This window comes from Gastrolobium bilobum, unplaced genomic scaffold, assembly GCF_033153095.1.
Source record: "Gastrolobium bilobum isolate Gb01-03AN ecotype WA unplaced genomic scaffold, APGP_CSIRO_Gbil_v1 utg1982, whole genome shotgun sequence".
NCBI lineage: Eukaryota > Viridiplantae > Streptophyta > Magnoliopsida > Fabales > Fabaceae > Gastrolobium > Gastrolobium bilobum.
The window spans coordinates 112,672-129,197 of record NW_026897008.1 but is presented as its reverse complement, the minus strand read 5'-3'; the positions used below and the strand labels follow the sequence as shown (position 1 = coordinate 129,197).

General features: G+C 35.1%; 1 protein-coding gene across 1 annotated transcript; it reads right to left on the bottom strand.

Moving 5' to 3' along the window:
* Window positions 1–1,504: 1,504 nt before the first annotated feature.
* Window positions 1,505–16,326, bottom strand: LOC133303376 (uncharacterized). The gene is made up of 16 exons (XM_061503281.1): window positions 16,321–16,326; window positions 16,208–16,243; window positions 14,238–14,410; window positions 14,096–14,142; window positions 12,669–12,936; window positions 12,090–12,433; window positions 11,689–11,974; window positions 11,517–11,584; window positions 5,924–6,175; window positions 4,951–5,026; window positions 4,595–4,671; window positions 4,450–4,499; window positions 4,138–4,222; window positions 2,580–2,678; window positions 1,979–2,303; window positions 1,505–1,877 (listed from the first exon to the last, which is right to left on the bottom strand). Exons 3-15 carry the CDS (start codon window positions 14,389–14,391, stop codon window positions 2,049–2,051), a joined length of 2,061 nt encoding a protein of 686 aa, XP_061359265.1. The 5' UTR covers window positions 14,392–14,410; window positions 16,208–16,243; window positions 16,321–16,326; the 3' UTR covers window positions 1,505–1,877; window positions 1,979–2,048.
* Window positions 16,327–16,526: the final 200 nt, after the last annotated feature.

The window sequence follows — 16,526 nt, the reverse complement described above, 5'->3', positions numbered from 1 at the left end:
ATTTTGAAGTGGCAATGATTGAACCTAATCTAGAGTATGGTATGATTCCTGACTTTTGGAGGTTTGCATATTTTTGATCTAATGCTTAAATGGTCATTGAAACCAAAATTATGTACCAATTTCCAAATCTTCGGTTTATTAAGTCCGGGGGCAAATGACGAATTGACTACTAGAACACAACTGATTCTAATATATGAAGCAGACATTAGGAAAGGGAAAGAATCATTGTGTGGCGAAAAAGGGTATCACTGAGATCCTATAGGTCAACTTTATGTGACTGCAAAACTTTATTAGCACTACTATTTTATTATAATACATACTATACCATTGTGGCCACAAGAAGGGTGGATTGGAATTTGGTTCATGTGTCATATTACATGTAGGTGATATATACTATGCTGTAAGATTGGTAATCAAACGGGAATCATATAGCCTTATCCAAAACAAACTTCCTTTTCAGTCTGCAAAAATAAAAATGAATCGTATCCTTCATGGTTGGTCGATGTAATATCAAATTCTATTATTATACAAGTTTTGTACTATGCAGTATGTTCATTGGCGAAATTTATAATGTAAATAAGGGGTAGTGGTTACTGGTTATGTTACGGGAATTTGAAATCTCACATTTCAATACTATTAAGAATAATTTAACCAAAAAACAACTAAATAATTCTTTGTAACGTTTTAGAAGTATTCTAAAAATAACATTATTGAAGTACAAAAAAAAAGTATTAACGTTATTGTGAATAATGTAAAATTAATTATCCTACAAGCAAAGCATTATCAACCAATGTATGCATTTTAACACAGGAATTCTTATTATATTTGGGAAAAAATAAAAAATAACTGACTAATTAATAGTGTATTAAGTAAGTAAACCCGATGCACACTTTTTTTCGTCGCTCATTGTTTTTGATTTTTGTGTGTTCCATGCAACCGTATGTGCATATGTGCATATAGATTAGTTTAAGCACTATACTTTATAATACTTAATTTTTGCATCTCTAAATGATCCCCATCATATTTAACATTAATTAACTAACACTTATAAGCTTGTTTGAGTAAAGGCAAACAAATCAGCATTGATATATCCTTTTAATCCCACTTTACCTTTTTGCATCTTTATTTTATATCAATGTACAATGGATTTTGATATATTTTTACGTTATATTACCGAGCATACAGAAAGTTACTGTTAAGTCGACATATTTACATGTTAATTTAACATTTGATAAGATTAATTTGAATGGTATTTTATATGATAGGATGCATTATTAGGTCTAGCCAGTTATAAGTCTCATTTTTTTGTTTCGGTGTTTTACGTATATTACAACTAGACATTTTGATGAGCTTAGACGAGTCGCACACCTCTAGCTTAAAAAGACAACGGAACAAAATATATGTAATTTTAATTGTAAAATAAATCACAAATTTACATTTCATATAATTTGAAAATACTAAGGAAATTTATGCTTTATCAGTCCAAATCAAAACCAATGTCCAAAATGCTGGTATTTTTGTCAAGTTTAGACGTTAGTTTTAGCATTCCCTACACGAATTTGTATCTTTTTAACCAAAATAAAATGCATGGGCATGAAATATCATAATACCATGTATAGAAATTTTGATTTTCTAGGCCTTATACAATTTCATTACAAATATACACAACACTAACTTTGGACATCTCTCTGACCCACAATTTTAATTTCATTGGTTGGCTTCTACATGCATTCTTGGAGGGGATATCTTAGAACATTAGGAATCATATGCACATTGCACGCACAATGACTTTGGAATCACTTACTGAACATTTTTGGCTGTCCACATCAACAACAATTCTGCACTCCTCATCCCCCAAATTGTAAGGATGTTCAACCCTGCAATGCTAGCAGGATGAATACTTCAGATGAATTAATTGATCAATATCATAAAAGATAATTTTCATAAAGATATCTGTATTGTGTAATTCTCATATTACCTAAAACATGGAGAAACCATTGGTTGTGATAGATTCTGCAAAAACAGTAACAATTTGCAGGTTTGATGGACTAGCCAACTTTCAGAATTACATCATTTGCAACTGAAACTTCACTAATATCATCATATGATTTAGAAAACATCATCCTGTACATTGGGGCCCCACGCTCTAGAACATGTTTTTCCCAATCTGACCTAACTCCAAATGGGTTTTCCTCAAGCCACACAGTTTGGCAATGCTCCAAATCAAGCTTACCCTTCCCATATCTCAAGAATTGTTCCTTCATTCTTATTGCTACAGCTTCTACATCAGATTGCAGAAAGACCTGGTTATTGTCAATAATCTAAATAAGCCTTGATATTTATAACTCAAACTATTCAAAGAATGTAAGTGGAGTAAGTCACTACTCATCACAATAAAGTGTCATTACACAGAGAAAGGAACTATAAATATAATACTGAAAACAACTATTTTCCTTTACAATGAGGTTTATTGCTCTCCACTCAGATATGACAAGCAATGATGTTTTATAAGATAAATGGAAGGGACCTAACCATATACTGCACATTGATCAAGTAAAGCTGCTCCAAAGTATATTTACCTTCCCATTAGATGCTAGAAGATCCACTACTGCTTCAATTAAAGATCTCTGCAGGATCCTCCATCTATGCTCAGGTTTATTGAAATCAGGGTTTGGACACTAAAGAAAAGAAAGCCAAAAATGAGATTAAGGTTTATTAGTATTTGATGGAGAAAAAAAAAGAATTACAGAAAAAATATTTGATTACACATTACATTAAACTCAAACTGGCTTATTTACTACAAGTAATAAGCAAGGTTGAGACTCCTACAGCTAATGTCTTTCAGTAAAATTTTGTTACTGTGATAGAAGATTTGCTCAGAGGTTTGCCAATCAAGTTGGGAAGGTTGTGACATTAAATAATTTTACGAGAAAATATTGAGAGGAAAAAGAAAAATCAGGCCATAAATGTTTGTTTTAATAAATTAGCATTAGCAATATTATTAGAAGAATGTTTAATAGGTATAAGTAGAATTCTCTCCCTTTTACTGGATCTCTCTCACCAACCAATGGATTTAACACTGTTGTTGTTTCAGTGTCTGCAAGTTAGTGATCATCATAAACCAAAAAAAACACGACATTTCACTCCAATATACAAGGAATGATCAAAGCTTCTATGAATGGCAGTCTTGCCAAAAGACTAGTTGTGATGTCATAAGAAAAATGTCAGTAGCAAACACTAAAAGTAAGGAGGTAATTGTAGGCAAATGGCAGCTAGCTTGCAGTATGCTAATAAGCCATTTGTGCTCAAGGAATTGCTTATTGGTGATAATAGTGTGTATAAAATACCGAAGGATGAATGATACCCACAAAGCTTATGTCACTAATAGCAGGGCTAACATTCTGCAAATTCATTCATTGGTGCAATGGTGGCAGTGGCATCGCCGTAGGTGTATATATGGCAGCATTAACACTACAGAAAAGACCAACAAAAGGTCTAAGAACAGAAAGAAAGGTGAGCTTGTGTTAATAGACAGTTAGTTGAACTTGGTGTCTTTTTTTTTTATATTGACATGGAGAGTGATGTGGGATAAGTTGGTCATCGCCATAATTCTTGTATTTTTGTTAAGATATGCCATGGGAAAAAAACTAAAGAAACGAATATATATTCTTTTAAATTGGCAAATGATGCTTCCCATCCAGAAGACAGTTCTCGGTAATTGATATAATTACAAGGTCACTTCCAAGTCTCAGTAACAGTGTCTACTTAATAATTTGGGTTTTGACAAGTCAAAGGTACACAAAGAAAGACAATGAACAAGCTAATGAGTCAATCCAAAGAATAAACATTATTCAAATTCATTGTAAGAATATAATCCTGAAATAATAATTTTCTTTTGGGGCTGGTTCTTAGGCCTTAGGGGCAAGGGAGGAAGCATTTTCTGCTTCAGCAATCATCCATTCTGAATTCTAGAAAACACCATCAATCACATCATAATGCCTCAGGACATGACCAAGAAGGCTTCTAAAGATTATGCCTATTTTCTACAGTTCAGTATACCAAGCACATCAGTGATGACTTTAAATGAAAAAAGAAATGGATGTTAGAATTAAAAGTGTAACTAAATTTAAGCTTGACCTGTATTGAGACAAGAACTAACTCTCCTGGGTAAGAAGAAACGATGGAGCGGAATGTTGATGTTGCATTAGTAGCAACAAAGTACCTGAAATGTATAAAACAGGAAAGTAATTTACAAAGTTAAACAAAAGAATAAAATTTCAACAATGAAGGAACTCAAACATTAGTTATATATGATCGTAATTGAATATGCCCTTATAATAAGTCCAGAATGTTCTTGTGCCATCACTTGAATAAATTCCATTTTATTGAATCAAAACAAAAACCAAACAGATGCTGCATCTATTTGTACTATGAAAGAAATAGAATTACCCATTCTTTATGCCAAACTGATGAGTAGAATCCAGACAGCGCAAAACAAGCTGAAAAAGATGTTAATAGTTAAAAAAAATAAAGAACCATGGTACGTAGTAAAAAAGAGAAGGATACAAGGGAGGGGATATAACAATTATGGAACCTTTTCATTAATCTCCAAACCAAGGAAGTTTAAATCTTTCCTCCTTCTAGCCATTTCCAGAAGAAAAAGCCCATTGCCTATCATTTAGAGCTGATATGTCAAAAAGAATCAATACCACAAGTTCTATTTATTTTGCTGTCTTCTAGTCCCTCACTCCATCATCTTCTATTACAGAACTCGGGGTCTTTTCTACAACAATGTTATGGTTAAAAGAATATGTATGCAATGACAATATGTTCAAATCAACTGCTTATATATTTTATATTGCTTGATAACTTGCAGATCATATGCTTCTAGTTTCACAGTTTTACAAGATATGCGCACAGTAGACACTATATGTAAAAAACAAAAAGTACCACTTCCTATATCAACAACCAGAGGTTGAGCTGGGTCAGAATAAATGTTGTTCCAGTTGATTTCAAAAGGGTATGCCTGCAAAATATAACTACCATAAGTGACAATAATATCATTGATGCAGAATGTTTTAGCACTTTTGAGTTGCTTAACACAAGATCAGATTTATCAGCATGATTAAATGAAATGCTAACATTAGCTGTTTACCACCAAACAAAAAAATGCTTATAATTTAGTTTGCTGTATTAATTCTCTTATTTTATTCAGTATGTGTTGTCATGTATGAATGATGATGTACAAATGAAACAAGGTCTCAGCTCTTCCAAGTTCCAAGTGAAAAAAGTTCCGGCAGATTCGTTCGTCAGCATTAATAGATACATATAGCTTACACAAGTACTTGATTTGATGTTATTTTAGAAAATTGAGACTCAACTTAATTACCCTTGATCCAGGTATTACTTTAATTATTACACTATTTTCATGCAACATTGCTAATATTGTGCTCCTCATATGCCTTAATGTCAATTACATTTATCAACCAGAAGAATTGCTATACATACTATGGAAAAAGATCATGTTTTTACAGCTTCATTCATCACTTAATATGCATGTCAAAATATTTTGTGCACCAAATTCTTTCCAATTTAGAAATTTTTTCGTTAAACAGAAAAAACGTTTTTGCTTTTAAGGAACATCATTTGCATATTTGGGTTTGATCCAATTCATAGCATCTAAAATAAAGGACTTGATGACCATGTTATTTTATCATAAAAAACTCACATCAGATGGTGAATATAATCTCAAGAAAGTGAGTCTATTTCCAGAAATTCCAGTGGCAAAAGCCATACAATCAAGCATAAGAGGCATACAAGATAGTTTATGCAAAATAATTTTTTTTTCAGAATATACTGCATTATTCTCCTGAAATATGAAGTTGAAGAGTAATAGAAAGAAATAGAGTTTATTAAAACATACTTTGTCGATAGCCATAACACCAGGGAGCTTTCTTCCTTTGAGAAATGCCCATACAACTGAAGCATTCTCAATCATACTTATAAAGGACAATGAACTTTTCTCCTGTCTCACTAGTTGGCATGCCATAGTCCCAACAACAGTTATTTCATAGTTGCTTTGGCTTAGTTGATCAAGAATTTTCGCCAATTTGGATGCCCCATTTGTGTATTTACTTGAATCAACAAATTTCACTGGACCAATCCAAATAATTTTCTGTAGTGGATTCAAAGAAAAATGTTAGTTGGTGCCTACATTTTAAAATGGATGAATAATCCATTATCTTAAAACTATTATATATAGCTGTTGCAATCCCTAGTTTTCAGCATCTAGAATGTTTTATTTTTCCTCCTTAATCTTAGGAGTTTGTTTCGTTATTTGTTATTTAAATTCCTAGGATTAGTTTGTTTCTGATATTTTTCCTGTTTAGTTAAAATAGGATTCAGTTTTCTAGTTTTATCTCTTTCCCTGATTATAGGGATTTGTTGCACTGGAATATTTCTGGTGTCTATTTATTGTACGTTTTTTTTCTTTTAGTTTTAATGGAAAAAATGGTTCCATCATTCAAACTTTCTATATGGTATCAGAGCTTGATTTTTAAGGGACTGATCCACCCATGGCTACCAATGTGCCACTCTTTGGCACCATGAGAGCCTACCAAACTACTTCTTCCAATACCACCGGTACAAATACCACTCCAACAACAACCCCACTCAATGTTTCAGCATCAAACCAAACCAACAACAACTCAGCAGCTGTCATTACCAACGATAGTCCAGCATTAGTCATCACTGGTCATCGATTCAATGGAGACAATTATTTGTTGTGGTCACGCAGCGTTCGTATGTTCATTGGAGGCCGTGGCAAGGGAGATCATCTCACCGGTACGGGTGATGCTGCTCCTCTGGAAACCAGTCATCCACAATACAAGAAGTGGTCCATTGAAAATAACCTTGTGATGTCTTGGTTGCTGAATTCCATGGTGCCTGAAATAGCTGAAACATACATGTTGTGCTCCACAGCCAAGGAAATTTGGGATGGCGTGAAGGAAGCCTTCTCTAAGGAAGATAACAGAGCTGCCTTGTTTCACATCAAGGGGATTCTTCGTGATCTCAAACAGGAGGACAAGGATGTCACCAGCTATTATAATTCACTCCTAAAATTCTGGCAACAATTGGATCTTTATGATCAACATGAATGGACTACTCCAGCCGATACTCTTCAGTATAAGAAAATTGTTGAACAAGACCGCACCTACAACCTTCTTTTGGGACTCAATCCAATCTATGATGGAGCTCGCAGCCGCATCATGGCCACTCGCCCTCTGCCATCCTTGCGAGAAGTTTTTTCTGAATTAAAGTGGGAAGAAAGCCGCAAAGTTTTGACCAATAGCATCCCAAAAGTTGATGCACCTTTGGAAGCAGCAGCCTTTGTCTCTAGACCCAACAATGCAGACTCCAGACCTAGGCGAAATGGTAAGCTCTGGTGTGACCATTGCAACAGAACTGGGCATATTCAGGATACATGCTGGAAAATCCATGGCAAGCCAGCTGATTGGAAGCCAAGACAAAACAGAGACTTTAATCATGTTGCTGCAGTTGTAGAAGATGTTCCGCAAGCAAAATCCGAAGGCCATACATTTACAAGGGAACAAGTGATAGCCATACAACGCATGCTGCAAGATTGCAATAAGGACAAATCTAATCCCTCATCTGATAGTCATCAATCAGGTACATTCCATACAGCTCTCCAATCCGATCTTGATAAATGTGATTCCTGGATGGTAGATTCTGGGGCTACAGATCATATGACTGGTAATTCCTCTCTTCTTTCTGAATACTTTCCCATTTTCGAGGCAAAATCAGTAAAAACAGCAAATGGAGGCTTAGCCAAGGTTCACGGAATTGGTGTTGTTCACCTATCGTCAACCATATCTTTAACTGGAGTTCTCTACGTTCCATCTCTTACCTGCAATTTAATTTCTATTACCAAATTGACCAAGGATTTAAAGTGCACAGTCAAATTTACCCACGTTGATTGTATTTTTCAGGATTTGGCATCGGGGAGGACGATTGGCAGTGCTAGGGTCTCTAATGGTTTATATCAACTTTACACAGCCGCGGTTATGAAGACTCAAGACAGCACATTTGCAGCAACTAGCAATTTGAATAAGGCTCTTTTATGGCATTTTAGATTAGGGCATCCAAACTTTCAATATATGAAAAAGATGTACCCTTCTTTATTTAATGAGAATTCGAATTTTCCTTCATGTGATATATGTCAACTTGCAAAACAAACTCGGTCTCATTATCCCTTACAAATGCATGTTCCTTCTAAACCATTTGCCATTATCCACAGTGATGTGTGGGGACCTGCAACTGTTAAAAGCCTTACGGGTGCTCGTTGGTTTGTCACATTTATTGATGATCATACTCGAATGACATGGGTGTACCTATTAGCCAATAAATCTGAAGTCACATCCACCTTTAAAGTCTTTCACAAAATGATCCTTGCCCAATTTCAAACCCAAATCCTTACCCTTAGATCTGACAATGCACGTGATTATTTTAACTTGGACCTTTCAGCTTACCTAAAAGACCATGGCATCATCCACCAGAGCTCTTGTGTCAATACCCCACAACAAAACGGTGTATCTGAGAGAAAAAATCGCCATTTACTTGAAGTTGCTCGTAGCCTACTCTTTGCCTCAAATACATCCAAAAATTATTGGGGGGAAGCTATTCTTACAGCCACTTACCTTATCAACCGCATGCCATCTCGGGTATTACACTTCTCCTCACCTTACCAAACACTCCTCACTGCATTCCCTTCATTGACCTTAACCCCAAATCTCCCACCAAAAATTTTTGGTTGCACCGTGTTCATTCATAACTCTCAAGGTGGTAAATTGGATCCTCGGGCTCTTAAGGGCATCTTTCTTGGCTATTCCCCTACTCAGAAGGGGTATAAATGCTTCAGTCCAGCCACACATCGATTCTACATTACTAAAGATGTCACCTTTTTTGAACATCAGCCTTATTTTTCCCAAACCGCCATTCAGGGGGAGATCCCTAATTCCAAGGAATGGTTGTTTGTGACTAATACTCCAGAAAACTCTGCTTCAACAGCCCCTACACCGGTCTTAGGTGAATCTCAGGAAAATGACACTTCATCTAATGGCTTATCCTCTTCCGGCCCGCTCCAGAAACCGCCTGAACAGCAGCCCCTGCAAGTCTACACGCGACGGCCCAAATACAGAACAGCTTCTGAGATGCTTGAACATGTTGACAAACAGATTACCTTGGCTCCTGGTCCAACTGAAGAAACCATTAGTCCTGCACTTGACCAAACTGAATCCTTGCTGCCAAGTTCTGATGATGCTCTGCACATGCCAATTGCACTTCGTAAGGGGGTAAGGACATGTACAAGTCATTCCATCTGTAATTTTATATCCTATGCTAATCTTTCCTCCAGGATGCAGCATCTAGTCAAGAACATTGACAAGGAAACCATTCCTACATCCTACTTTGAGGCATCTAAGACTACTGAATGGTGTTCTGCTATCCAGGATGAATTGCATGCACTCAAAAAAAATGGCACTTGGGAGATAGTTACCTTACCACAAGGAAAATCAGTGGTTGGCTGTAAGTGGATTTTTACCATCAAATATAATGAAGATGGGAGTATTAATCGCCATAAAGCAAGACTTGTGGCCAAAGGATTCACTCAGACACAGGGCATTGATTACCAGGAAACCTTTGCTCCAGTAGCAAAATTTAATTCAATTAAAATTCTTTTGTCCATTGCTGCTTGCCTAGATTGGCCCCTTTGGCAAATGGATGTGAAGAATGCATTCTTAAATGGTGACTTAGAAGAAGAGGTTTACATGGAAATTCCCCAAGGAGTGGAAGATGGTCAAGGATCTCGAAAGGTATGTAGATTATTAAAATCCCTTTATGGTTTGAAGCAATCTCCAAGGGCTTGGTTTGATAAGTTTACTGCAGTTGTCAAAAATCAAGGGTACTCCCAATGTCAAACTGATCATACTATGTTTGTTAAAACTGCACCTCATCAGAAAATTACAATATTAATTGTCTATGTTGATGATATTGTGATTACTGGTAATTGGGAGGATGAGATAAAGCAATTAAAAGAGACGTTAGCTCACAAATTTGAGGTCAAGGACCTTGGAAAATTACGATATTTTCTTGGAATGGAAGTGGCAAGAACTAAGGAAGGAATTTCAGTTTCTCAAAGAAAATATACTCTTGATCTGCTGAATGAAACAGGGATGTTGGGATGTAAACCTTCTGATACACCAATGGAGGCGAACTACAAGATAGGACTCAAACAAGAATGTGCTTCGGTAGACACTGAGAGATATCAAAGACTAGTTGGAAAACTCATTTATTTAGCCCACACTAGGCCTGATATTAGTTTCCCTGTGAGTGTGGTCAGTCAATTTATGAACAGCCCAAATGAAGAGCACTTGGAAGCCGTCTACAGAATCCTACGATACTTAAAGATGACTCCTGGTAAAGGATTGTTCTTCAAGAAAAATTCCAGCCGTGATATTGTGATTTACACGGACGCTGATTGGGCAGGATCCATTATCGATCGAAGATCAACCACAGGCTATTGCTCATATGTGTGGGGAAATTTGGTCACTTGGAGGAGTAAAAAACAGTCTGTGGTAGCCAGAAGCAGTGCTGAAGCCGAATACAGGGCATTGTCCTTAGGCACTTGTGAGGGAATGTGGATTTTAAGAGTCCTAAAGGAGCTACACCTCGAATACAAGGATCCTATGAAGATTTTCTGTGATAACATGGCCACCATTGGAATTGTCAATAATCCAATCCATCATGACCGTACTAAGCATGTTGAACTTGATAGAAATTTCATCAAGGAAAAAATTGATGCAAATATTATTGATCTAAGTCACATTTCCACAGGGTCCCAGATTGCTGATATCTTAACCAAGTCTTTATCAAGAATTAAATTTGAAGGACTAATTTCCAAGCTGGGAATGCTGGACATCTACCACCCATCTTGAGGGGGAGTGTTGCAATCCCTAGTTTTCAGCATCTAGAATGTTTTATTTTTCCTCCTTAATCTTAGGAGTTTGTTTCGTTATTTGTTATTTAAATTCCTAGGATTAGTTTGTTTCTGATATTTTTCCTGTTTAGTTAAAATGGATTCAGTTTTCTAGTTTTATCTCTTTCCCTGATTATAGGGATTTGTTGCACTGGAATATTTCTGGTGTCTATTTATTGTACGTTTTTTTTCTTTTAGTTTTAATGGAAAAACTGGTTCCATCATTCAAACTTTCTATAATAGCCATTGCATGATATTTATTAAATGCACAAATTTGAACTGAAATTAGCAGATAAGATGCAGGCATGAAATGCTAATCTAAAAAGATTACCTATCCTTAGAACACAAAGATAATTCAACCCAAATGTTGATAGTCATCAGAAGATGTTTTGAAACATATTAAGAAATTAAATCAACAGTAGCTTATGCTTAAATTCTAGGCATAAATAAATTGATATTGTACCTTAAAATTTGGAAGCATAGAATCTATTTCATCCAATGATACAGGTCCAAGGTCAACAGGCACCCAACCTAGATCAAAATCAAATCTGGATCAATTTTATTTACAGAATAAATAATGTCTGACTTAATATCTAAATATCCCAACCCCGTTACCGATTTGAATAAAAACTCACCATCTAAAATTCCATGCGAAGCAAATACTTGCAATTGCTTTGGATCACATTTATTCCTGCACCAAAAATCTTTTGGATACAGAATCTGTACATTTCTATCTCGAGCAAGTCTCACTATATCTAGAGCTTTATTAAATGCATTGTGGTCCACCAAATTAAGAGGAATTGGTACTCCTAATGCATGCATTACTTGAAATGACATCATTCCAACAAAAATGAACCCCTGGCATCTGGAAGATAAAAACTGAAAGGAAGCTGCTTTATCATAGAGATTACCTCCTCCAATCTGGATTGTATGAGAAACAAACAGTGAATAAATTTATCGATAGAAAAACTTAAGGCCGTCTTGAATGGAAGAGTTATTTCTCATAACCAATGCTATATCAGAAGTAGAGACATACAATTGCTGCATATGGTTTCCTGCTAGCTTCTGCAACATTCTTCAGTAGACAAAGCCTCTCCTCAAAGTGAAAACCAGCTAGACAGGCACAGCAGAAACGAGTAACACCAACAGTTGATGCTAGAACTCTATGAGAGTTGGAGAAGGAGTCATTGACAAAAATATCAATTGCTGATGATAATACTCTAGCAAACTCCAAACAATTGGCAACTTCCTCTTTAATATTAGAAAGGTTCTCAAGAAGATAGATATTTTCTTTCTTGAGGCCTTTCATCTTTGATAGCTTGTTGCAAGAAATGCCTTGCACTGGAACAACTTGTATTTGAAGAACTGCTGATAAGAAATCTATAATATAGAGGACCATCAATTATCTAATACTGAAGCTTCCTTATATAATAGAAACCATTTGTTAATTTCATTGCCCATAATGATTACAACTTTGCGCTTCAATATCAAGTAATTTTCTTTTGTCTTTCCCCCCCTTAAATTAACTAGAATTGCTATAAACAATTCACATAATAGCTAAACTTCACAGAGACAACTAAACCCAAGGATTGCAAGATAGCCTATAAGAATGTACCTGCAATTGACTCTGTCTGAAGAAGTTGTGAAGTATTCATATTCCAATCACTGACCAGGATCACCTTCGCTCCGGCTTCATATAAATATTTAATTGTAAATAGTGCATTAAAAACTGATTGACTCTCCTGGTAACTCTTTTGCTTGAGCAATATGTTAGAATCAAATCTAACCATGACAACTTTTCCAAAAAGCTCCTCCCTAGGAAATTCTCTAAGATTTTGTATATGAGGAATATCATTCAACTCTCCTCCATTGCTAACGTAAATCTAACAGCAAAACCATAATCTTTAGAGCCACAATGAAATATACAGCCAATAACACATTCTTTCAAGTAAGATTACAACAACCATTATTTGATATACAACCAATAACATATATTCTAATTGGTTATACTATATGATATTAATGGTCTCTGATTTTATCTAATTGATATTTGACTTTAAGAATTTAAGACAAAAAGAATCACAACACTCAAACAACACATAATGGAAAACTTGATATCCAAACAACCAAAGCATATTTATTTCTACATTAGTGCCAATAACCATCAGGCACGACTTTTTTTTGAAATAGTATATTAGAAAGTATTAGAGATATAAAATCATTCTTGGGCATGCACCTAACAACCTACAGTTTTGGAACAGCTGGTCCTTCATGTGGTATCAAAACCTTTGCGACCAAGTGATTAGAACTCAGGAGTTCATTCCTAGCTCCTTTGTTCTTAATAATTAAAGTGAGTTTCAACACAAGGAATGTACTTTGTCCACACTTTGAGTCCAAACTCCAAAGGGCTTTTGCATAAGGTGTCATCTTAGATATACATCCATCAGCTTAAGCTTTGAAGAAATTTTAAGTCCTTGACATACTATCAAAGCTTTTATGACCTAAGGGTCAGGAATTAGATCCATGCCACCCTTGCCCTTCATAATTGAGTTAAATTTCAACACAAGGTATGATGGGGTTGTGCTTAAACTTTCAGGAGATTTGGTAAGAAAGAGGAGAAAATGCATTTGGGTGACAATAAGATTTCCTCCTAATCCTAAAAGAAAAAGATATGAAGAAACGAGGAAACTAAAGTTCTCAAAAATACAACAAAGCTGTCCAATTTCTTTAACATCAGCCACAGAAATCCTCTTGAGATACTCATGAGTAGAGCACCAAATAGAAGTCATAATGACCAGACTCAATGCATTTGCTTTCTCTATGTCTTCCACCCTCTTTCATTCTCTCTCTTTTCCTTCTTAAGTGTTATCATTTATCAGAGCAAAGAAAATTCTGGCACTTCTCCAGAAGCATGCTTATTGTATTAAATTTCAAAAAATATGAAATCAAGTTCAAGCACATATTATAAGGAACTGAATTTTACAATGGTGAATTATAAAAACATAAGATTGTAGCACAAAAGGGACATAGACAATATAGTACCTTATGGTTAAACGAGCTAGCAACATGATCCCCAAACTCCCCATTGCCTGTCAGAAACAACATAAAACAAAACAACCTTATAAGGCTTAAGAAAAATTTAAAACTTAAAATAAATAAAAAAAGTTCCCTTAAGTAAAACAACCTTGCAGAGCAAGTGAGGCACCATTATATTTCTGAAATTTTGAAACTTTTCCATTATAGGAACATTTTTTTTGTTTGAGCAATTTAGGGCAGTCAAAGAAGCAGAAATTGTTTAACAAAACTGTTCCATGGAGTAGATTCAGAAGGTGGCCCATCAATTTCTCAAGACTGAAGCTGTAAGTTGTCAGAACAATCAACCAATGAAAGTTGAATACATAAAGAAGAGAATAATAACAGATACAAAATCATCCACCTATTTAGATAAAGAACTAACATAGACACTCTCAGTCTCTCACATAACAGTTAAAAGGAAAATTAATACAGTAGCATTTGTTCACACACACACAGACTGACAGACATATATATATATATATATATATATATATATATAGAGAGAGAGAGAGAGAGAGAGAAAGAGAGAGAGATATATAGATAGAGAGAGAGAGACATGTATATATATATTAATAGGGGTGTGCATGGAGCGGTTCATAACCGGTTTTGACGAAATCCCAACCGAACCGGTTTTAAATGGTTTGGTTTTCAAACCGAACTGGTTTTTTTTTTTAAAACCAGTTTTTGTTTATCCAAACTGGTTTGAAACTGGTTTCAAAACCGGTTTATGGTTCATAACCAGTTTTGATTTAAAATCAATCAAAATCGGTTTTAATTCAAAACCGATTATGAACCATAAACCGGTTATCAAGTTTAAAACCGGTTTTATAATAACTTCAAAACCGGTTTTTGATGAATGTGCTATTTTTTTTTTGAAATAAAATAAAAGATACCTTTATTATTTTTGTTAAAATAAAATAAAATACATTGTGCCATCATCCAATTTAAATTAGATCCAAGATATAGAATATCAAAATCCCCAAAGGAACAGTAATAGTAAGTTTCATATCATATACTAACATTATCTTGCAAGATTTTGTTGCTTCCTTTTTTGGTGCATAGATTTAGGAAATATATAGCAGCAGTACTAGTTTGTTTGAGTAAATTTGTCAAAACAGGGGAAACTTCATTAACCAAAACTAGAGAGGGAAGGGACAGACAGAATTTGCATTGAAAGATTCAAAAGTGTAACCAAACATTACAAGCACATTAAAGAAGCATGAAATAATGAACATTAGATGAAGGCATTTTATGTGGGTCTGTCTATGTGGGATGAAAGCATCACTAGTTATAAGGTCAGACCCGTAACAATGATCTTCATCTACTACTCCTAGAAACTAGGCAGAGAAAAGTGCCCATTTCTTCTTGTTCCTTATAAAGATATGCTCAGTGAAAAGAAAAAGAAAATAAAGCTATCCTTTATTTGCTATTGTAAAAACAGCAACTAAACTTTATATCTGATGAAGCTCAAATAGAGACTCAAAAGAATTCAAGAAAATTAAAAGAAAACACCCTTCACACAGACCAAAGACCATAAATGTCAAGGACATACACAAGTCAACAAAATTTCTTTTTATGTTATTGCTTAAACTTTTTTATGCATCGCCTGGATGGACGTGAACATCACTTCCAGAGCAATCAAAACTATCAGAAAAAGCCTTCAACTTTATCAGTGAATGAAATACTTAAGAAGCATTAAATCTCGGAACTGAAACTGGTATATTATGTTTCCGTAAAAAACCAATTCAATGATGATTGTAAGAAAGATTCGATCATGGACCCCTCATCAAAGAGTAAAAGGCATGTTTCAGGAAAATTTGCCAGGAATATCAGCAAAATTAATGAGAAAACTAACCAAGCCCCAAGTTATGAACAGAGGATCCAAGACCAACAAAATCACTTAGAGACCCCATAAGATCGTAAATAACATTAGGGAGCAAAGAACATACTAAAACAAAACCAACTGAACATCAGAAAGTTAACAAAGAAAGAAGCAAGCAAGTCATTTAAGCATTCACAGAATTTCTAATCATGTAGAGTGAGAAGAAACAGATAAATTACCCAAGTTTTGAAAGAAACCTGTGATCGGCACCACAGAAATGAGCAATTGTGATCCTATAGAGGGAGGAAAAAATCAAACTTCTTTGCAGCAAAACAAATCGATGAATCAAACGAAAAGAAAGAGAAAATACCTACAATAAAGTCACCAAATAAGCAAAGAAGGGTCCTTCAAAGCAAAAACCCCAATTTGGTTGGGATTGGGATGAATTTTCCCTTCAAAATCGAAGAAGAGAACTAGAGAAGAGGGTTGAGCCTTTTGCAACCAGAAAAGGGAGAAATTGGAAAATTGAACATAGGGTTCAAAATTATACATGTTCACGACGATGCTCCCTCTCAC

What these genes read in the sequence shown, in the direction of transcription:
- LOC133303376 (XM_061503281.1), bottom strand. Translation starts at nt 14,391, where the DNA reads ATGGGCCACCTTCTGAATCTACTCCATGGAACAGTTTTGTTAAACAAT. An exon ending in GGAAACCATATGCAGCAATT is followed by an intron (nt 11,975 to 12,089) that starts GTATGTCTCTAC and finishes CATACAATCCAG; the next exon opens with ATTGGAGGAGGTAATCTCTA. An exon ending in CTATGCTTCCAAATTTTAAG is followed by an intron (nt 6,176 to 11,516) that starts GTACAATATCAA and finishes AATCCACTACAG; the next exon opens with AAAATTATTTGGATTGGTCC.